The 22,792-nt window shown below is 38.6% G+C and overlaps 1 protein-coding gene across 13 annotated transcripts in view; it reads right to left on the bottom strand.

Annotated features, from left to right (window-relative positions):
* Positions 1-2,387: 2,387 nt before the first annotated feature.
* The window catches only part of LOC109427547 (protein NDRG3), a 224,282-nt gene continuing 203,877 nt past the window's right edge, over positions 2,388-22,792 (bottom strand). For 8 of the 13 annotated variants that reach the window (XM_062850058.1, XM_019703164.3, XM_019703127.3 and 5 more), the window contains one exon: positions 2,388-11,553. In XM_062850058.1, the coding sequence (XP_062706042.1) occupies positions 11,303-11,553 (251 nt within the window). In that variant the 3' untranslated portion in view covers positions 2,388-11,302. The other 5 variants (XM_062850056.1, XM_019703171.3, XM_062850057.1 and 2 more) reach the window with 5 other exon arrangements.

Here is a 22,792-nt window from a genome sequence, read left to right as displayed (position 1 = left end):
TTGCAACATCTTCATACGTCTTAAGTTGTTGAGCAAAATACGGTAGGTTTTCTTTTAAGACATCAACCAATTATCTAAATGTTCACTTTTCGGGATTTTTTTTTGTCAATAATGATTAGAGGCTCGCCACTGCTACGATTGAGATTGAGCGCCTGCTACGTCAGGATGCAGGTCAATGTGGGTAAGGGGAAGGAAGTGATGATTGCAATCGTTTGTATCCACATCTGACATCTGCGTCAACACAAATTCATGCGGATGTCGGAGTGTTGGTGGGACTTAGTTGACAGAAGGTTCAGACATTGGTTCGTGGATACCAGGGTAAGGTGGTAGAATTGTAGGTGTGGAATTATTATTATAAAGATGTTCGGCACAGTTCGCTTGATTGCATAACTTGTAGGCGTTATATCTAATAGGATTGAGACACTGTGCTGTGAAAGTTTGGAAGGAAGGGAAACGTCTTTTTCAACACGATTCTGTTCTAGCGATGGCTATGAACATGAGTTGTATATGTAGAGAGGAAGGAAAAAGTATATATAGAAAGATACAAATTAGGAGGAAAGGGACGGACCAGGGATTTAGCCCAGGACCATCTGCATATGAATCAGAAGCGGTAGCCACTAGACCACCAAGCCCGTCTTAGAGGCTCGCCTCTGCTCCGATTGGTACAAAAAGCCAATCCCACTGTAACGGTGGCAAGAAATTGTGGATCAAGTTTTGTCATTAGGTAATATATACCGATATACAAATTAATAGATAATTGAATCCAGATACACCCTTAGCAAGCTGTTGCAGCACGCTTTACGCCAAAGCTACGTAAGCTTGTTAATGTGTAAACAAATTTTTGTTTACGTTGCCTGTGGGGATTTTTTTTTATTACCGTACGGGTTTGGGCCAAAGGGTCTCAGATTTTCAAGAAACTTTTTCCACAGGCAGGGCTCATGGATATATGAACAAAAAAATTGAAGAAAATTCAGGGTCGCCTATTTTCTCGGAAAACACAGGTAGATTTTTTTTTGTTTTCCCCTGACACTACTTACTCTGAAAAATCATAACTCAAGAACGAAGCATCGTAGAAACAAAGTTTTTTTTTAGAAAATGAAAGCAAATTTTCTCAGAAATCCAAAAAAAATATGAACTGGTAAAAGTTTCCCACAAAGTTTTCCACCGTTGAGAGAATTCATAAAGAAAAGCCGGAAAAACTATGCCCGAACTCGTGGAAAATTTTCGAAAAAATATTTTTGAGAAAGTTATTTTATAAGCTTCAATCGCCGAAATTTTTGTAATGCATTTTTTTTTCGTTTTTGAGTTATGGCCAATTTTGTTGAAAAATGTCCAAATGTGCCATAAAAGCCTTTTCTTTGAAGAATCATAACTCAAGAACAAAGCACCGTAGAAACAAAGTTTTTGAATAAAAATGAAAGCATATTTTCTCAGGAATCCAAAAAATATGAAATGGAAAAAGTTTCCCACAAAATTTTTCACTGTTGAGAAAATTTATAAAGAAAAGCCGGAAAAACTATGTCTAAACTAGTGGAAAATTAAAAAAAAAATATTTTTGAGGAGGTAATCTTCATAAGCTTTGATCGCTGAAATTTTTGGAATGCACTTGATTTTCGTTGCTGAGTTATGGCAAATTTTGTGAAAAAATGACCATATAATACAGGCTTACATGGTCATTTTCACATAATTGACCATACCTCAGTAACGAGAAAAAAGTACATTCCAAAAATTTCGGCGATCAAAGCTTATAAAATTACATTCCCAAAAAATGGCTTTTGAAAATTTTCCACGAGTTCGGACATAGTTTTTCCAGCTTTTCTTTATGAATTCTCTCAACGGTGGAAAATTTTATGGAAAACTTTTTCCGCTTCATATTTTTTTTTTGAATTCTGAGAAAATTTGCTTTCATTTTCATTAAAAAACTTTGTTTCTACGATGCTTCGTTCTTGAGTTGTGATTCTTCAAAGTAAGTAGTGTCAGGGGAAAACAAAAAAAAATCCACCTGAGTTTTCGGGGAAAATAGGCGACCCTGAATTTTCCTCAATTTTTTTTTTGTACATATATCCATAAGCCCTGCCTGTGGAAAAAGTTTCATGAAAATCTGAGACCCTTCGGCCCAATTTGTACGATAATAAAAAAATGCCCCTGTGAGATTTACCACAACAAGGTAAAGAAAAAGTGGACAAAACCCGTAAATCGTGAAAAAGTTTTGTCGGTCGCATAATTTTAATTTTCGATTGATCTAGGTAGTCAAAGCTAGAAATCGAAAGATAAAGAGTAGTTCTTTCGAATGAGGAAAAATAATGATTGTTTTGTTGGGAAATCTAAAAGTCCCGAAAGGGATATAGTCGTTCGGATTGTTCAGAACATTCAAACCACAACCCGGATTGATTCAATATGTACCTTTTATTGTTTATCGTTATTGTTTGTTGGATGTCGTTACCGGAATGCAATGCTCGAAAGTAAAAATGTTAAACAAAAATTTCGTCCATTTTCTGTTGATCTATTGTTTTTTTTTATTTCGCTTTTTGCATAGCATATGTGTTTTGTATGATTTTCTTGTTTGTTTTCTTGAATGTTAGGTTTCATTGGTTTTCCTGTTTTCACTTTTACTGTAATTATAGGTTTTTTTTTACTTATTGTGACAGAGCTCGAGCGTGTTTGCTTTGCATTTTGTTTATTTTCTATCTCAGTTGCGCTTCGGAAAGAGTTCTGTGTTTTATCATGCGATGTTTTTTTTTCTGTTTGTAGTAATTTCTATTTGCTTTATTATTTCCCCATTTTCAACCGTTTTAAGTCGTTTTTTCGGTCTTTATCTTCTCGTCTTTTATGTCTTCAACTGCTTGTGAACTTGTGCAGCAACCTATGGTTACAATCATAAAATTATTTCAGCTTTTTCTTAGCAGCGTTCATTTCTTGGCATTGATAGAAAATGGTTCATAAAATATAACTAGCCTTAAATATTAACTCTGAATTTAGGTAAGAATCGTCGCATCTGCAAAAACAATATTCGAAAATAGTGGGCTTGAAAACATCTACTTTCTTCGACTGTTGCTGTTCATAATCTTTAGTGTCAGATTTCCTCTTTGAAATTTATCGTTAACGATCAGGCACTCAAGTGAAAAATTAAATGTATGCATCTTGTTACTTACTTTTGCGTCCATTGTTACTGTCAAGTCCATATCAAATCAAAGGATCTATCTGAACCGCAGTTGTATTTATCACATTTACGGGAAAATCCCAACTATGGAAACTTCTTCTTTCAATTACGGAGCATTTCACACCTCTGAAATACATCCTTCTCATCTAGACTTCATAGACTGCGGTACTCTCAACTGATTCTAATGCACATTAAACCGTCTGAACGAACTAGTACATTTTCTGTAAAAGAGGAGCAAAACTGTCACTGACTGTGTTTAGTCAACTGCTAAGTAGCAACGCTAAGCGCTCTCGCGCGGAAATAAAATATAGAGGGGGTGAATCCATTCTAGTAACTTTAGTTGTAGGCTTTTTGTAAATCCTCATTTGGTTGAAACTCGTCTAGCAGTTCAAAGAGTCTGACAAATAATCCTCTCTATAGCATAGTTTACGGGCGAAAAAAGAAGCTACCGGAAGCGCCTAAGCTAAGTTAGTGATTGGATTGTATCTACAGGGCTGGCTTAGCGTCGCGTCGTACGCACCACTACGGCAAAAGGTTTACATTCATCGAAGAGAATGAAAGAACATCTTTCCGTTTTAGCTAGAAGTGCCATCTTGTTGCTTCGAGATGACGTTTCCAGCCAAAAAACGGAAAGCTTCTAACGGGTAGAACAATATCGGTTTCACTACTTTTTGGGTAACGGGGGCGTTTACGCTATTCAAATACTGGTAGTCTCTCTATAGTTAGTATGTTTCTGTAATGCCGTTATAAACATGCTAAGTCTACGGAGGTTTTATCATTTTATTGAGTGGATACTCTGCCTATTTAGTATTTTTTTTCTCGAGTCTGTTCTGATCCATTTCATTTGTCCTCTAGAGTCAGTTTTGTTTTTTCGTCGCAAGGTTTGTCACAAAGCCTTCTTAACACACTGATATTAAACACTTCCCTTTGTTCACATCTTTTGAGTTGCGCTTCGGTATAGGATGGTACGAATTGAAGTGAAATGGCGTTGAAGTTAATTTGCCGTCAAATATTCAAATTTAATTAATTTTCTTCAGATTTTCGTTCCACATAGGATTTGTTTTGAATCTTTTGATAACGCCCTTGGCTTCAAATCAGATGCAGCTTCTTTGACCCTGTTTGAAAATCTTTCTCTCAGCTACTTATTAACTGTCGTCCCCATATCTAGTGTATGCAAAACATCAACTTTTCGTACTCCACCTATGGTATTTCATATCACTGCTTTACTACGGATAAAACAAGTTTAGTCCGTTCTAGAGAATTTGACCCCGAACCAGTAACAGTTTATCTGTTTCAGACCTGGTTCAGGATTTCTACCAAAGCTCCTCCTAGGATTTACCGGAGATTTATGTGGATTTTCACAGGAATTTCCCAGGGAATTTACGTCGTGTTATTGTCATAACTTTTTCCATTCCTTCGCGATTTACTCCACAGTTCTTTCAAGGATTTCTGGAGCTCCTTCAGAGATTTATCCAGTTGTTTGTTCTGGTATTCTTTACAAAAATTTGCTTCACATGATTTACAGGTTTCTCCCATTTATAGGTTTTCGTGAAACGTTTGCACTCTGGAGATTACTTCAGAATTGTCTTCCGGGATTTCTCCAGTTTCTCAAGGGACTTTTTTCGAAATTCCCGGAAGCATTTTGCCCATAGCTCCGAATGCTCTCAGAATTCCGCTCGCGATTTATTTTGAGTTTCTTTTAAGATTATACCTATGAAATTCTTTGCAACAGAGTAGGTCTGGAGATTTTCAATGGAATTTACTTAGGATTTGCCTTAATACTAAAAAAGCAATGACGTTTTTATAAATGTTTACAAAAAAAACAAAAACAAAAAAAATGAGAAAATCCCTAGAGAGACTTTAGGGAAAAAATCCAGAATCTTCCGGGAAAAAATTCAATGTTGATTTCAGTAAAAATCTGGGAAGTTCCCAAGAGTTAGTTGTTAGGATCTCAGATATCCTCCATGCTTCACAAGTATCAACAGAAATACCGAAGTTTATATCCGTACCGCTGGAATCTTTTGAAAAGTGTAGGAATTTCATACTAATTTCCTGAGTTTGCCTGGATTTTTTATAGAAATCTCAGCATTACAGCTACAATTAAAATTAATGCTTAACCCGGACCAGACTTACTTTTAAACAAACAAACCTGTTTTAATTTATGCTCAATGCTCAGAAATTTGTGGAGCAAATCACTATTCAACAATTACAAATCGCTTAAGTTTCTCTAACTTTTACATGCCTAAGTTTTCCCGGGTTTCTACTGGAGATCTACTGGAGTTATCCATAAAATTTCTTTCGTTTTCTCTTGCATCACTTTTCGAGGTTTCCCTAGATTTTTAGAAACGTCCCTTACAAGATTTTTACTAGAGCTCATTCCATCAGGATTTTGACTTCAGATATCTCGAATAATTTATCACACAATTTTTCGAAGAGTTTTCGGACTTCTACCTGAGTCTCCCACAGGAAATTGAACGTAGTTTCTTCCGGGATTTCTCACAGGGATTTTTTCTTAGGATTTGAAATATTTTTATCAAGATTCACCTCCGGAATTTCTTCAAAAATAAATAGGGACAACTTATCGGGATTTCAAATGGAACATCTTCGCATGTTTGCCCTACAGAATGCTGACAAAATTATGTTAGGAAACAATGTAGAAATTCCAGGCTGGATTGGAAAGGAGTTCCAAGCTAGAAAGGCATCAGAGTGAAATTGTGCCGGTATTCCAGAAGGACCCACAGAACCCAGCAGATCTGGAGTTTCAGTATTGATCAGCACCTACGATTGGTCAACCAAGCTTAAGCTCAAGTTCGGTGATATTCAAGAAAAATCTTGCAGGGAGATTTTTTTTTTGAAGAATACTGTTATGGATTTCGCAACAATGTGTTTTGCAAGTGTTTGCACAGTTATTGGAGAAATTCTTAAAATAAATAAAAAACGAATTTCGGAAAAGTTCTGGGAAGAAATCTACCTAGAGAAATCCCTAGTGGATTACTAGAAGGATTGCCGTACAGAATTTTGAACTGAATCCCAAAAAGAATCCCAAAAATGCCTGGGAGGAGTCCTCTGAGAAATGTCAGGAAGAGTTTTGTGAAGAGTATCACAGATAAACTCCTTAAAGTAGTCTACCACGAGGTCTAGTGAAATTCCAAGAGAGATTTCGGTAGGAAATTTATCAAAATATCCAAGCCAGCCCACTAATTCTCGAAAAAAAAAAATCCGAATCCTTGAAAGAGTTCTTCGAACCACAAGACTTCCTTAAGAATTCACAAACACCCATCGGAATACCTAAATTTCTTTTGGAGTAGACACTTTTTTAAAACTGTCATCGTCTTTTCCGAATTTCTGCTAGGTATCCGGACTTTCATGAGGGCCCCAAACGTTGCAATTTCTTAAAAATATTATGAGCCCAGCCCAAGTTTGCTACTTTTGATATGCACTATCTTTCATGTTTGAATTGCAGACAAAATGGAAGATGTAAAATGTGTCTCTTCTTTTCAGAGTTGTCCTTTGTGATTCTTCTATAAATATCTTTTGAAATTTCTCAAGAAATGCCTCAAGAAATTGCTGGAATTCCTCTTGGATATTCCCCAAGAAATGTTTAGATAAATCCTCTAAGGATTATTACAGAATTTGTCGCTGGAATTCTTCCGAGAATTTCTCCAGGAGCTCTAGTGGGGATTGTTTATCCGGGGATTCTTCTGAAGAGTTCTCGAGGAACTTTACCTGGAATTCCACCAGACTTCTCCAGAAATCCTTGGAAATTCTCTAGACACCCCTCCGAACATTGCTGCTTAGATGTTCCAGGAATTCTTCTGTAAATTTCTACAAATGTTCCAGCGGAGATTTCTCCTGGGATTACTCTATGGGTTTTTTTTCCAGGGATTTCTCCAGTAGTCCTCCAGTGATATCTTCCGGAATTAAAAAAAGACACGGACACCGTCTTCAGCCTCAGGCTGTACAGACTGAACAGACAACGGACACACGGAGCATGCACCAGTGGATACGGAGAAGAAACTATTCTTACGAAAATTTTCATCACCCAGAGCCGGAATCGAACCCTCACCCCACAGTATGGTGTGATTAGCAGGCTTGATGACCCTAACCGCACGGCTGCGAGGCTCCAGGATTCCGGAGGCTTCCGAGGCTTCCAGAGGCTTCCGAGGCTTCCGGAATTACTCCTGGTATTTCATCAAGAACTGTTCTGGGGAATTGCCAAAGACCTTTTCAAGGATTTCTGGTTTGGTATTTTTCCATTACAAAGAATCGTCCATCATTCCTGACCATCAACCCTAGGAATCAATAAGGAAAGACGTAATCTGCTGAAGTTATCCTAGCAATCCTTCAGCAGTTCCACACGAAAGTCGATATCTACCGCCTATTTGCTTTCGCGAAATCCTGTTGCAATATGTTGAATAATCTTTAAGCAATTCCTTCTGAAGAATATTCAGCAATCCCTAGGTACTACGAAATTCTGCGACAATTCCTTCCGAAAAATTCTGCAGCAATTTCTTTCCGGAATTCCTTTGCAGTTTCATTCGGGCATCCGCTAGATTTTTCTCGCTATGGATCCTCCTGCAGAATTATGCCGGCTGCATCCCGATGTCGATGGCAATCCTGTAATCGATCTTCGATCAATTTTCACTCTTAAAAATCACCAGCAGGACAAGAGCCCTGGCACCCAGCATTGCAAACCTTCCGGATTTACAAAAATTTTGATGATTCACACAATTTTTTTCTGAAATTTGTTGGGTTTTGCCTGATTTAGGTTTAGCACGGAATTTGTTTTTCACATTGTTCATACTTCTCCACCAGGGATGGGAACACTCACTTGCGAAGAGTTACACTCACTTGCTGTTTTCTCAGCTCAGAAGCGTGCAATCAAGAAACGATGTATCGACGACTTTTGGCTTGTGGTTTTGTCTAAAAGTTGGTCGAATAGAGTAGCAAACCCATAGCCAAATCGTGACAGAGCTGTGGAAGCGACTCTACACGAGGTGAGTGTAATTTACACTCGCCTCGTGGAGAGTTGCCTTCGCAGCTCTCTCACGCCTTCGATATGCGTGTGCGACCCATACTTTGTTCGGCATATTTTTAGACAAAACCAAAAGACAAAGGTCGTCCATACATCATTTCTTGATTGCACGTTTCTGAGCTGAGAAAACAGCAAGTGAGTGTAACTCTTCGCAAGTGAGTGTTCCCATCCCTGTTCTCCACATAGCTTCCCAAATTATTCAGATATTTCGAAAATTGATCTGGCATCCATGCTGACGCCTGTCAGCTCCAGCTGTCAAATTTGTGCTTCCTACCTTTGGATCGCCTTCGCAGCTCAACAGCTCACCATGATCCACATACACTGAAAAATATTTAAACCCAACGATTGAGTTTTAAAAACTCCAGTTTGGTTGAACAGCTTTTAGTTTTTACTCAGCACTGGGTTGTTTTCTCCTTCTCTCCATACGAATGTTGTCAAAAACGAAGAGAGATGCACCGACACATTTGTGCCATCGTTGTGACATCACCGGTCCAACTCATCAAACAAACAATATGTTTGAATAACGATGTATGGGGATCGACTGTGATTATGGTTATGTTACGGAGTTTTTTCAGCTTCCAGTCTTCGCGTAATTATAAACGGATTCATGTTCTACACCTGACGCTTCGGCTACATGTGTTGAGCCTTTTTCGAAGGATAGATAATCACTCCGTTCAATCGTGAGTTAATATGTGTTGGACATAGTCGCAAGTCATCCATTCAGTGATTGAGTTCGATCGTTGGCGCACTATTCAAATCTATCGGTTCACTTATATTGGGTTTTGTTTTACCTCCTACACACTTGCTCTTGCCGGTCACTTTCGCGCCAAATTCGGATTCTGTCGGAGACATACTCAAACATTGTGTCGGAGCAAAAACGACGGGTTTACCGTGAGTGGCAAATCGACAAACCACCAAATATTTAAATCAATCGTAAAAAAGGCAATCGATAGAGGGCAAGTAGTGTGTGTCGTCTGTTTCTCTGTGGTTTATCGTTGAAAATTGAGAAAATTTGAACAAAACGGCATCCTGCCCAACCTCACCCTATATCTTACCTCGATTCTTATCTTCCTGACCACAGCGCGATTATTCCCTTCACAGTTCACATTTTCCGTGTTGTTTCCGTTTTTTTTTTGTTTTGATTTGAAATTCTTAAATTCTAACCCTATTCAAAAGCAGTACAAGCATTGCATAGCTTTTTTTTCCTCGTCAACATCATCATCATCACCGTCGATGCTTTCCACTCTACTTGTTCTGCACAATTACTAGTCAAATTTGTTACTTATACTCAACGCACTAACTATAGTCAACAACATTGTTTTTTTTCTCTCTTGGTTCAGCTCTTTTCGTGGTTCCCATGTTACTTTTTCGCTTTCTGTTGTCTGTGGTCTTCTTTGTCGCTCCTTTTTGTTTACTGTGTGTATAAGTGTATGTTTGTTAGTATTTGTGTTGTGTTTTATAATTTTCTCAATGCAAATCACTTTTCGCTCGTGCAGAAACCTTATTAGGCGATTTTTTTTCTGTTCACGGATTTATTTCATAACGGGGGACTATAATAATAGAAATATTCTTAACTAAATCCAAGCGGGAGCTTTCACAAAGGGTTTTGTTTTTCGATAGTTTCATACATATTTTTACTTTTATTTATTTTTTCGATAAACAGTGTATGGCAGTTTGATCAGTGGACACAAAAAACGAATGCTTAAACGGTTATCGTAAATCACTGTGTGGACACTTATTGGTTGTTGTTGTTGTAATTGAACAATTTTCGATTTCTGGTCACTAACTTTGGGGGTTTAATCAATTTATTTTTTCGTCTCAGCTAAGGGCCTTCTGGTGTTCGTTTTCATGTGTGTAAGTGTTTGTGTGATTCAAAAACAACAGGTGCTTAATCGTTAGTTTAATGGCTTGTGTTTTTGTGTAGTGATTATTTGGTTTTTAGAGCTTTTCATAGGGTGACTTAAGTACTTATTCTCAACTCATAGTTGTTTCCAAAGTGTGGGAGGAAGGGTGTTTGTTTGATTCAAGCAATTTGCATTGTGATGGGCAACCTTTATTCCGTCATCGACGACGCTTACTTTCTCGCGTAAAGTGTTGTTGAATGTAATGATTTCCATTGTGTTTATCATTTAGGATTAAGATATGCATCTTGCTTCACAGAAACATTAGTTTATAACCACTTTCTTTCGTAGAATTTCTTTTCAGCGTGATCGCCAATTTTTAAATAATGATATTTTAAACAATCAGTCAAAGCCAACAATCTTTTCGTTACCATCTGTTTACATTCCATGTTTTGTTCGTTTTTGATTCCCTTGTCTTCTTTGGTACCATCCATTTCGGCGATTAGCTTGTTTGATTTGAATTTATTTCTACAATATATTACATTTGGTTTTCAATTATTGCTGCTTGAAATTCATTTTGAATGAACAAAATTCCCCTTATGGTTTATGTATAAGATTAACAAATGCAATTATTATAATCTTGATATTGATCAGAAAAATTTAAGCAACTCTAATAATGACGAAATGGATTTGAATAGGAAGAAAGAGTATCGATTCGATGCCATTGCTGTGATTCGAGCAGTGCCACGTGTGCACCCTTCTGGAGAGTAGTGGAAACTATCACATCATACTACTGTTCGTCATGAATTCAATTAGGCTAGTAGAACAGAACTTAGTAGTGTCAGAATCCGTTTGTTGTAATATGAACAGTTTTAGGCAAGTTTTCGATTTTAAGACTTCTTCTTTCTCCCGTAAGAACAAATACTCTTCTTCCTATTCAGCACCACCTGAATGTCATACGGGTTAGTGTCTTCAGCAGCAATATGTGTGAATTTGATAAGCTTCTAACCGGCAGGCTTGCTCCGCCCCTCGGCCCTAAATCTGTATAGAAAATATAGCATTCAACAGTACTTTTTCTACCCTATAGCGACGGTTCGTCCACACTTCTTCGAATACGTCCCCCCCGTCGCCACTACCTTCCCCGTGGTCACATTTGCTGCCCGCCAGGAGCAACGACGACCGGCCCGTCCCGTAACCGGATACCCTACTCGGTCTGGTTGGACCGTGGCCGCCACCGCCCCCCGCCAGGCCCGATATGTATCGTTTCTAGCATGCCACATTCTCCGGCAGTGGGTTCTCGGTTATCCGGATCGCGGCACCGGTCGTCGCACTTACGGGCAGATTGTTGTTCTCGCCGGCCGCCGATGACGCACCACCGCCACCTCCTCCACCATTGTTGTTTCCATTCAGCTTGTCGAACTCTTCATTGTTGTTGTCGTTGTTGACGTTGTTGTTGTTGTTGATGTTGTAGTTAGTTGTTGTAGTATGGTTTATTGCATGCGGTGAAAATGTTGGTGCTGCCTCAACACCATTAGTACGATTAATAGCTGTAGCTGAATAAAGCGAGGTGCGTGTCTTTGATGGGATGATGGTTCGCAAATGAGCTAGTCGTTATAATTTGTCGGTTTTTATATTTTTTCTGGATTTGGTAGAAAATATACACTGATTACATTTAATTAATATGATTCCGCACAAAATTTCATTGTTTGTTAAACTTTCGTGTTTAGACAGTTTTAATTCCCCTAGAGTTCTGAATTTCTCACAGCCAATTTGAACAATCGAGGTCGTATTTCTTATCGGGTTATGTTCGGAAAGGCACACGAAACTAATTTGCTGAGAGCGGCGAGAGAACTAAATGAGCGAGCGCACGTTTATAGAAAGAAACAATAACCAAAAGTCAAAACTGACAACTGACAACAACGAGATGAAAAGGAAGAAACAGTTGGCGCTAAAACACAACCAAATGCGACAAAAACAAATCGAAATCGGTTCATCTATTCCCGAAATGCATTTTTCTTTTCCTTCATCAAGCTATCGCTCCTAACATCCGGTTGACACGAAAGCCACTAAATCAATGGATATTTTCATCGCGATTCATCAATCGATCACGGCACGGTCAATGATTTACTGTTGTTCAATTGTTAGCAATTCGATCGATCATCCCGGAGAAGGTGAGTATAAAGCATTTGGGACGCATACACACACAAAACTTGAAACTGAAAACACAAGCCAAACTGTTTGTTGAACTAAAATGTTAATTGAATTGAACTGAGAGTGGAAATATTAAGCGTATCTGAACTTATTGTGACGATGAGATCGATGAGCTACTGATTTTTCATTAAGCAATATGACAATGTAGAGGATGATGGTAAGGAGGACAAACGAATGGCTATGTGGATGTTAGATGATTTCAAGATATTCAATGATAGTGGGCCAATGATGTACTCAGAATTGTGATATCTCTTTTCGTTTCTGAGTTATTGACATAAAACTACCGGCAAATGAAAATTTTGATCATTTTTTGAGATCTGAAAGGAAACCTATCACATTTTTCCCGATATCTCAAAAACGAAAACAGATATTGCCATTCCATGCACATTTTTGGGTTTTCAAGTTTAATAGAATAAAGTATTTTTTTCGTTGACAAGATTTCATGTTTTTTTGTAATCCCATACAATTTTTGAGATCCTTAGGCCTCGTGCAGACCACTTAGCCTTGAGATACGGTGTTCAAATTTTGGCATGATAGTTTTTAGCTTAAATGATCATTTTGATTCAGAAATTTTCAAAAATTTCTCAATATTTGGGTAGTGTTCAACAATTGGCGAATGACCCTACATTGTTGTAATATTTCTGGCGTTCGATTTGAATAGGTCGTATGTTTGCCATAATTCCTATGTTGATAGGATCATTTCAAATCGCCAGATTTATTCCCGTTTCCCCAGAAGCAATATCCAAGAAAAATTGGAAGCCCTAGTTCCAAAGAACTTTCAAACAGATTTAGGGGGCGTTCCAGAGGGTGCCAGGGATTTTAAAGGGTATCAAGCAGTTTCAAGGGCTCGAGGGATTCGAGGAGGTTTACGATAGTTTTGCAGGACTTTTCAGAAGTAATTCGAGAGATTTCAGGGCAAATTGCGAGTAATTCAATAGGGTTTCATAAAATTTCAAGGAGTTTTTACCCTTTTGGAGCCGAATCGCTTTGTCGCAAAGCATTTTTGTTATGATCCGTTTTAGCATCGTGGTTATATGACCCATCAGGCCCTAAACGGTTTAGAGCTTTCAGGAAAGTTCATGAATGATGTGAACTTCCGGGGCGGAGTTCTCAGATTGGTTCCAGTAGGTTTCATAGGTGTAAGGTTCTATGAGGTTTTAGGAGGATTAAGGTGTGTTTCAAGAGCGTTCCGGAAGATGAAAAGCCTCTGACATACACTTGAAACTATCTGGAATTCACTGGAACGTCTCATCAACTCCCTGAAGCTGCCTGTAAATTTTTGAAACACCGCTGAAACTGCTCTTTGAAACTCTAGAACTCTTCTGAAGCTCATTGAATCATGAAACTCTCTTAAACCTACCTGGAAGCGCATCTAAAATCCCCTTGAAACTTACTGCAATCACCTGAAAGGCTGCTGAAACCCCTGAAACTTCCTTGGGAATCCTTGAAACTCTTATTCTTTTGAGCAACTTTGCGGAAGACAGTATCCTTGTAAGTGGCCCAGAACACGAGATACACGACGTTCAGACTGAACTGGAAGTTTATAAGAACAGTAGCGCCACGCAGTGAGTGATTCTCAAACTTAATGGTTTCCTATGTAAAAGCTCTTAGTCTTCCGAGCAACTTTGCCGAAGACAGTATCCTTCTAAGTGGTCCAGAACACGAGATATACGACGTTCAGACTGAACTGGAAGCTCCTAAGATCACCAGCACCACGCAGTGAATGATTCTCAAACTAAATTGTTTTCCATGCGAAAGCTCTTAGTCTTCTAAGTAACTTTGCCGAAGACAGTATCTTTCTAAGTGATCCAGAACGCGAGATATACGACGTTCAGACTGAACTGGAGGCTCAGAATAGGACTACCGCCACGCAGTGAGTGATTCTCAAACTTAATGGTTTCCTATGTAAAAGCTCTTAGTCTTCCGAGCAACTTTGCCGAAGACAGTATTCTTCTAAATGGTCCAGAACACGAGATATACGACGTTCAGACTGAACAGGAAGCTCTAAAGAACACTAGCGCCACGCAGTGAGTGATTCTCAAACTAAATTGTATTCTACGTGAAAGCTCTTAGTCTTCTGAGCAACTTTGCGGGAGACAGTATCCTTCTAAGTGGCCGACAACACGAGATATTCCACAACTACTGGCAAAATGTAGTGCTATCCTACATGTCCGACATGGTGCCCTGTATAGCAGATACCCGGTCGCCAATGTTCTCGGAACCACTGTTTCAACATATCAACACATTCTTGACGAAATTATCTATCAAATAAGATGTTGGCCATTTGAATTGGTGAAAAAAACCATCATTCCATAAGAGTTTGTATTTCTGGGTCATAATGCGTAACTTTTTTTGTGGTGCCATTTTGGTTTCACCTTAAGATTTTTTTTAAATGACTCGTTTCTGTAAATTATTAAAAGTCAAGAATTTTCATTACGATAAGTTAATTAACGAAAGAGATATTAATGCTTGAAATCGCGTTTTGGGTCATAATGACCCTAATGCACGACGAAGGTTAAAACCCACTTTTACGCTGTGTTTTTTCTCCCCTCAGATCTTTCTTATATCTTGATGTTCACTTCCCATTAAGGGGCAACACAAATGGCTAAATATTCAACGTGTTTTCTCGGTCATCGTAAGCTCATCTGACGCTGATCTTTTTTCGAAGCCGAATAAACTGCTTTATTGATATTGCAGGGCCCATATAGCCGAGGCGGTAAACGCACGGGTATTCAGCATGACCATGCTGAGGGTGACGGGTTCGATTCCCGGTCGGTCCAGGATCTTTTCGTAAAGGAAATTTCCTTGACATCCTTGGGCATAGAGTATCTTCGTGCCTGCCACACGATATACGCATGCAAAATGGTCATTGGCAGAGGAAGCTCTCAGTTAATAACTGTGGAAGTGCTCATAGAACACTAAGCTGAGAAGCAGGCTTTGTCCCAGGAGGACGTTACGCCAAGAAGAGGAGAGGAGTGATATTGAAGCATTGAGTGTAAACTGAGTTGCAAGATAAATGCGTTATTTCCGTTGAGAAATACTGGTATGTACTGGATAGCCCCCTCTTCTTTTGCAGACCGTACAAAAATATTTCGGTTTTCATATAAAACAATCTTACTTTGAGGCAGCGGATGTCGAAAATCGTAATAAATAAACACCTCACTGGCGTTGCGTAAAAGCGAAGACTACTTTATCAAGAAGACATAGAACTCTATCATAGTCCTATACTAACGGCAAGTGTCACCGACGGCATCACCGCCTGTTGAACTAAGATAGTAGGGTAAAAGGGTATAATGCGCACCACCGGGGCAAAACGCCCCTCTTCATTTTCTAGCGATTCAAGCGCTTTTTGCATGCGTGATCGATTAGTAAGGGGCTGTCCATAAACCACGTCGTCATGAGGGGGGGTTCGGCCAATGACCATTTTGTAAGGACGAAAAATTTTTTTTGTATGGACTAATGACCACGCGGGGGGGGGGGGGGGGGGGGTGTTGAGAAGTCCCAAAAAAATGACCACGTGGTTTATGGACAGCCCCTAATCTCAAATATTGAAGAATTATTGTCATCAAGCTGGTCCGTTAGTGGATTGGTACAGAAAAGCAGTAAAAACAAAACAAAAAGTCTGAAATCGATGCTTTTGGCGTAATATTTTACCTCTGGTGAGCTGACTTCATTGTAAACGAAGCTAGTTCTGTTCGCTTGTGTTACATTGCAACTTTTATGCAGTTAGACACTTGTTGAAAGAACCTCCTAGGATAAGCATGTGGTGGAATCATCCCCTGGGACAGTTTTATCACGGGGTGGACGTTTTTCTTTAGATGGGGCGTATTGCCCCGTTTGTTTTGAAAAGGCAAATTTTGAAACGTTTTCGAAAAACGTTTCAAAGCTTCCATAGCCACCTCTCCAAAGGCAAAGTTCGCATGCAACACTTCACTAACTTTAGTAACAACGATTTGCAGTGAACAATAGATGGAATAAGGCGCCAGTTTCAGAGATATTGCCATTTCTGCTTAGGGGAGGCATATTATACCTGTTTACCCTACCTTTGTATAAAAGTGTAAGAGTGTATAAGTGCGAGTAAGTGGATTTACTCACACTACAATAAATAATTCCACGTTCGTTCGTGGTTGCGCTCCATATAGTGAATCTCGATATTCAGCAGTTCTTCTTAACCGTTATGTGTCCATCAAACTTTTTGCTTTTTTCTACACCGTGGGCGCTGGGTACCCGGGTACCCTGTCGGCCACATAAAGGTTAATAAAGTGGTTTTCGATGAAAGATTTCATTAAAGATGAAAATTTCCATTAACAGAGAATGAACCGTCAAAACAGTAGCGAGAATATGTCAACTTTGGCTGAGCTAGCTCAGGAACGTGATTAACATTTGGGTTGTGACGTTCATAATTTACGTCACGCTTTTAGGGGGGAGGAGGAGTTCAGCAAAGTGATTTTCTTGCAGCGGGTGAAAAGTTATTTCAGATTGAAGACAAGAGAAGGAAAAAATCTTGCACAAACACGTTGAAAATTTAGCGTGGTTGACAGACAGAAAATTTCAATGTCTCCAACACCATTATGTGGTTTAAGCTGGAATTAATTGATTAATCTGCTTGAAATTCGAAAATTTGGCAAGAAGTTCGAACTGTGGTCATTGTTTTTTGACAACAAGATTATGAGAACAAATTTATACAAGGATGACAGCCTCAAGAATCTCGTGCTGCTTTTCAAAATCGCACACAAGGGATCTGTAGAGGTTTTAACCTCAGACAAACAGACGTAACACTTGCGAAATTTCCATCGACCACGCTTTTAACGATCATTTTGAATTCTCATAGTTGTGGCTTTCACAACCAGAGGCGCGTGCATCGTTTTTCTATGTGTTTGACGTTTCACACTAACGCCTTCTGTTGACGATATTGCACAACACAGTGATTCGTGCCACTTTTCCACCAGGTGATGGTAGTGTGAACTGGGCGATGGATTTCCATGAAAATCGTTCAAGGTTTACGTCTGTGTTTTAACTATTTTGATGAGCTGTCACAAAAGCCGAAGGCGTTCAGTGGTGTCGTCACAGATGCGTAGTGTTTATTAACGCGAACTCAAATTTCGCGTCTTCTCAATTCTCTGAATTGCTTCTAATTTCGCAATAAAAAAATGTTTGTCATTTTTCCATTGAAATCCTAATCAGACTAGTCATTTTTTTTTTCCTTTTTTTTATTAACGCATATATAAACATTATGCTAATTCTACACTAAGACTGGTCAATACAATATGGGTACTGCATAGATGACCTGATTGTTGGACTATCATGCCGAAGGGGTTGATGCTAAATTTGACCACTGTTGTGCAGATTTTTAAGAAGGTTTACACGAGAAAAGTGGGAAAATGAATGTAAAATAAAATAAATTCATTGATATTTCCCATGAAAGTACAAAAAACAATGTATGTTTTGAGCGCTTTACCTTTTGTGTTTGTTATTCCAACCTTGATATACATATACGTTATTTTGACCCCACGGATTCTAAATGGAAAATGCCTTATAGATGACAAATGTCGCTGCTGTTCCCTTTGTTTTTGTTCGCAAACATGCCTGGTATCTATCTGTCAAACAGTACCATTTGAAGCTGGACAAGTGAATAGTGCAGCGAAATCTCAAAAATCACGCTCCGTCTGTTTTTAGCTCCCGATAGTCTGCCAAACTTGATGCATGTAAATGGATCAGCCTTTTTCATAAGTGCTTGGTGTTAAGTGTAAATTGCGGCTTGCCAATCTAAAGGCCATCAGTCCAACACGTCCAACTACACTGAGGTAATAAGAGTAGTTTTTTTTTTAATATTAATAGTGGGGATTCTAACAAGTCTGTCCTTAATAGTGGGATTCTAACAAGTCTGTCCTTAAACGAACAGGATTCCGCATGCTCGTGGCTGGTACTCGAGGTAACAGACAGCGGTACAGGGTGGTATATAAGAGCAGAAGAGAAACGGATAAACCGCAACAGAATACGACAGCACAAAAATTGTGAGATTGCTGAAATGTAGAAAAGCACAGATCGGAATAATATGCGGAGGTTTTACGCAACTGTGGATGGTGTGCAGCACAAGATTGTAGCCTTGTGCAACCGGGAAGAACATTTTCCGACCAAGTTAACAACAGTGACATCCAGGAGGAACTTATTGTTAACCATTGGCGAAACTACGATTTTTGCCAAGGGGGTGCACTACAAACAAAATATTCATTAGTTCATCCATTCATCATTTATCGCCCCATATCTCAGAGCAACGCTTTCAAATTCTAGGGGGTGCCTGGCACCCCTGAAATCCATGCATGAATCTGATTTTTCACCGGAAATACATAAGTGTTCCCTGGTGCACTGTTTTTGTGATATGTTCTACAGCTGCCTTTTGACTATTTTTTCAATTAATACATGCTGTTTATTCTCGGTAGGTGAATTAAAGTTGAAACTAAATTTGGTCTCTAATATCTCAGTGTATCGTTTTTTTAAAGCGGAATCAATTTTGTAAATTGAGACAGAAACCTCCATACACCAATGAGCGCCCAAACGCATGCAATGATCTTGTAATAATTCCTTGGCTAATAATTCGACCCATGTTTGAAATCTAAGTGAATTAATCACATGGGTGATACTTTTAAAAGAAGGGCTTTGTTATATCTAACAAATTCTTTCTTAGAAATCCATCAAAATCTATCTTTTTAGGTCCAAAATTATCATGGCCTTAGGGAACAGTGTGCCCCAAGTCCTACCGGAAATACCCATCTGTGACCAAGTTTCAGATGCAACTCAGGCCAGAAACACTTGTTTCCGGTGCAAAACCCGGTTCAAACATGAACTCGCGGCAAGACATCTATCCTTACATGATCACATGAGCTCTCCCCATCGATCATAGTGAAAACCGCTTATTTTTATGTATTAATGGTCCTGAGTATGAGCCGATTGATAATAAATAGTTTATCCTGGGGATTTAAGGGTTGAATTTGATGATCGGTCACAACGAAGGATCATTGGCAGAGCCAGCCATTTCTTTTTTCATACTCACTCTCCTAAAAAAACACGAGAATGATAAAGATAGGCAGTTTCTCTCCTCTCTCATCCCGCTCTTTCTTGTGTATGTTTAGGAGAGTTTGTAAGAAAAAAGAAAATGCTGGCTCCGCCTATGCGAAGGATTAACAGAGTTGATAACTATCAATCAATGGAACCACTAATATTGGATCACCCCAATCTGGGTGAGGCTTTAAAGGCCTTATTCGTGTTATAAAACAGCGTGGCTGCTGGAAAGAAAAGATCGGTAATCTCAAGCGTGAAAGCGAGATTCTATGGAAGGGCCACGAAATAACTTTTATCTGTCAACCTAAAAAGACACAAACGGATAGCTTAGTACCTCTTTAATCCGATGGAAATTTGACACCAATGAACTTCATGACCATTGTGCACGACAATTTACCCCACAGTGAGTGTCATCAATCTTGCAGAAAAGCGAAAACAAATAATGTTAAGCATATTTTGGATATACTCGTATGTTTATTTTATTTTCGATATTTTTAGAGAATCACAAACATAATACCTAAACTAAAAAGCTGACAATGCTACATGAAAACTTGTAATTAAATTAAACTATAAATAAAACTGAACTGTGAACTGACAAAAAAGTGAGTCAAATAGTAAACGAATCAAAAATAATAATTGCTAAATGGTAATAACTTGGTTCACCTGACACGATGAGACTGAACAGAAGAGTTAAAATACGAACCTAAAACATTCATGTGGATTTTCTGGTTTTCTTTCTGAGGCAATGAGCTCTTCGGCTATTTCTTAAAGCAACTTCTCGAACCACGTTCACATTCATACAAGTGTATATAGTTTAAATAAAACGAAACATGTTGCAACAGAGGGCGATCATATGCGGTGACTGTTTTGCTGTCTGCCAAAATTAGTTTACTTGATCTTCTCGGCCGTGGGCAGCTTCTTGGAAACTGTTATTTTTTGATTTTTCGTGAGCGTGATTCGGCATGCAATATATAAACGAAAGTTTTAGTTTGGATGATTGCACTAGATGTGATTATAATGATAGAGATTTAAACTAAAGGTACTTAATCAATCACACGTTATTTTTCCTCATACAAGCTGAAACAATTTTTATACTGTAAACTACAAAACAAGAAAAAAAGTTATGATTTTTTCTGATCTAATGAGTGTGAAGTAGTAAAAGACAAACAAGCAAAATGCCTGTAATGCATAAGATGAATGTTTCGTTTGTTTTGATTGATTGATACATTTTAGTTATCTGAGTAAATATAATCATCTACTTCTACACGTGTTCTCTATTCCCAATTGTTTTACAATGGAGTAATGGATGAGGTGGAATAGTAATCACATTGGGAATACTTAATAAAGTATAGCAAGCATGGAGCACATTCTACGTTCTATCATAGGAAGAATTTTACACGCGCAGCACACAGCCATACATTGTTTTGACACTGAAGCATTTCTTTTGGATCAGGATAGCCCCATTATTATTTTATCTTGCACCATTGAGTAAAATTTAGGGATTTTTCCAAATAATACACCACTCACTCTGCCCATATCTGATACACTTTCCCCACTTATCAAGCATTCTTCTCTTCGCACAATTTTAGAACAACTTAGGAAGTGTGACAAGCGTCTGATTTTTCTGATCGTTAGAAGGAAGACTATCACGAAGTTTGCGAAAAATTTTGCCTCTGTGGAAGTCCAATTTTCTTGGTGATGATTTTTCAGCGTAAGCGACTGCGACAACAGCTCCAGGTCGTTCCGATTCACTGAGGTGCAGCAGACGACGAAGTCCTTGAAGGTGCGATAGTGTATTGCTGTGGGGGCTGTGGGGTGGGTGCTAGCAAGTGTACTTGTGCGTGGGTGTGGTGGATGCGAACGTGTCTGGATGGTAGTGTCTCGGATTATTGCCAATGACTAATTTAAAACTGATGAGCGGTGTTGGTTGGTTGGTTCGGTTAGTTTGTGGCTTGATGGTGCATTTAATTTTGTTTGTTTTCAGCAAGCAGCAGCATCAGGGTTCCAATTTACTCGTGCACACTCACACACACATAAAGCTCATCACGTTCTTTCCCTCCGTTTGGGCTGGGATCTGCAACTATTGGGGTCTAAAAATGTACACTCTCTAGTGTGCTAGCACGGGACAGTTTGCCTATTTTCGCCAAAGCGCCAACAGCTAAATAAAACAAAAAATGCAAAAAAAGGAAAGGGAAATTAAATAAGTGTGATTTAAAGCTAAAATAGTAAGTGGTGCATGATGTGAAACTTAAGACTGAATAAAGTTCTGTTAGAACATCAAATAATAATAAACAATTATCGTAGAATATCTATAATAGACTTGTGTTGCAGACCTGGTGGGATAGTTAGATCAGGTGCCTATCATGTCGAGGGCCTGAAATCGAATCCCACTCTGGACAAACTCACAAGTGAGTTCTTTCTTGGGAAGGGAAGTAATGCCGTGGGTCCCTAGATGGTAAATACTACCCTCGCGTTAATAATCTCGTTAAAAAATGAATAGATGTTATAGACTTTATGAGAAGTCCATACGTAAAAATGTGTGATCATTTCCGAACCGAAATTTTATCCAGACACCCTTTGAAACGAAATTCTTGCTCTGGCACAGTTAATAGTTGAGCTTTATTCCTTGTGTCTCCAGTTAGCCTTGTGGATAAGGTTTCGGATCGCCAATTCGGAGACGACGGGTTCGATTCCCATTCTGGTCGGGATTTTTTCTCGATTTCCTGGCCTTGCCTCACAATATACAAATTCATGCAATGCAATGGCAGGCAAAGAAAGTCCTTCAATTACCGTAAAACGGGGTATCATTGATCAGCGGGGTAACATTGATCGGTTTGACCGACCTCATGAAATGTTCAAACAAGCATTTTACATTGAATCAGTTTCTGCTATCGAATCGTATATCGTTATATGCTATTATTTAGCTATTTAATGACATGGAATTCATGAAAATTGAATTTCATAAACATTGAAATAAATCGATTTTTCCATAACTGTGTTTCGTAACGCAATGAGATTCATTGTAAAATATTCATGCATGGCACGAATACTAGATACAGTATAAGATTCGAAATGACTGTATTACTTCAATATAACATCCTAGAGTTGGATTTAATAACCGAAACTTTTATGAAAATGCTACTTTTCAACAAAATATACGATTTATTAAAAGTAGACTATGAATTCCTTAAGCCATTGCCTACCTTTAGGCGTTATACGTGGTTTGGAGGATTTTAATCCTAAAATAACTCAGAAAGTACATAGCTTGTAAGAATTTGGACAACATATTCGAAATTAGCGACCTCAAATTTAGTAAGTAAGGGTATTTTCGACACAAACAGACATTGATCACTGATATGATCAATGTTACCCCAAATCAACAAAATCAAAAATTAGATTTAAAAGTCTATTTAAACATATTTTTAAGTTTCACAATACTTTTTTGAGTTGCTTAACACATACTCAGAGGGTCAGTACTTGTTTTAA

This window comes from Aedes albopictus, chromosome 2 (genome assembly GCF_035046485.1).
Source record: "Aedes albopictus strain Foshan chromosome 2, AalbF5, whole genome shotgun sequence".
Taxonomy (NCBI): Eukaryota; Metazoa; Arthropoda; class Insecta; order Diptera; family Culicidae; genus Aedes; species Aedes albopictus.
This window is presented reverse-complemented; position numbering and strand designations above follow the sequence as displayed.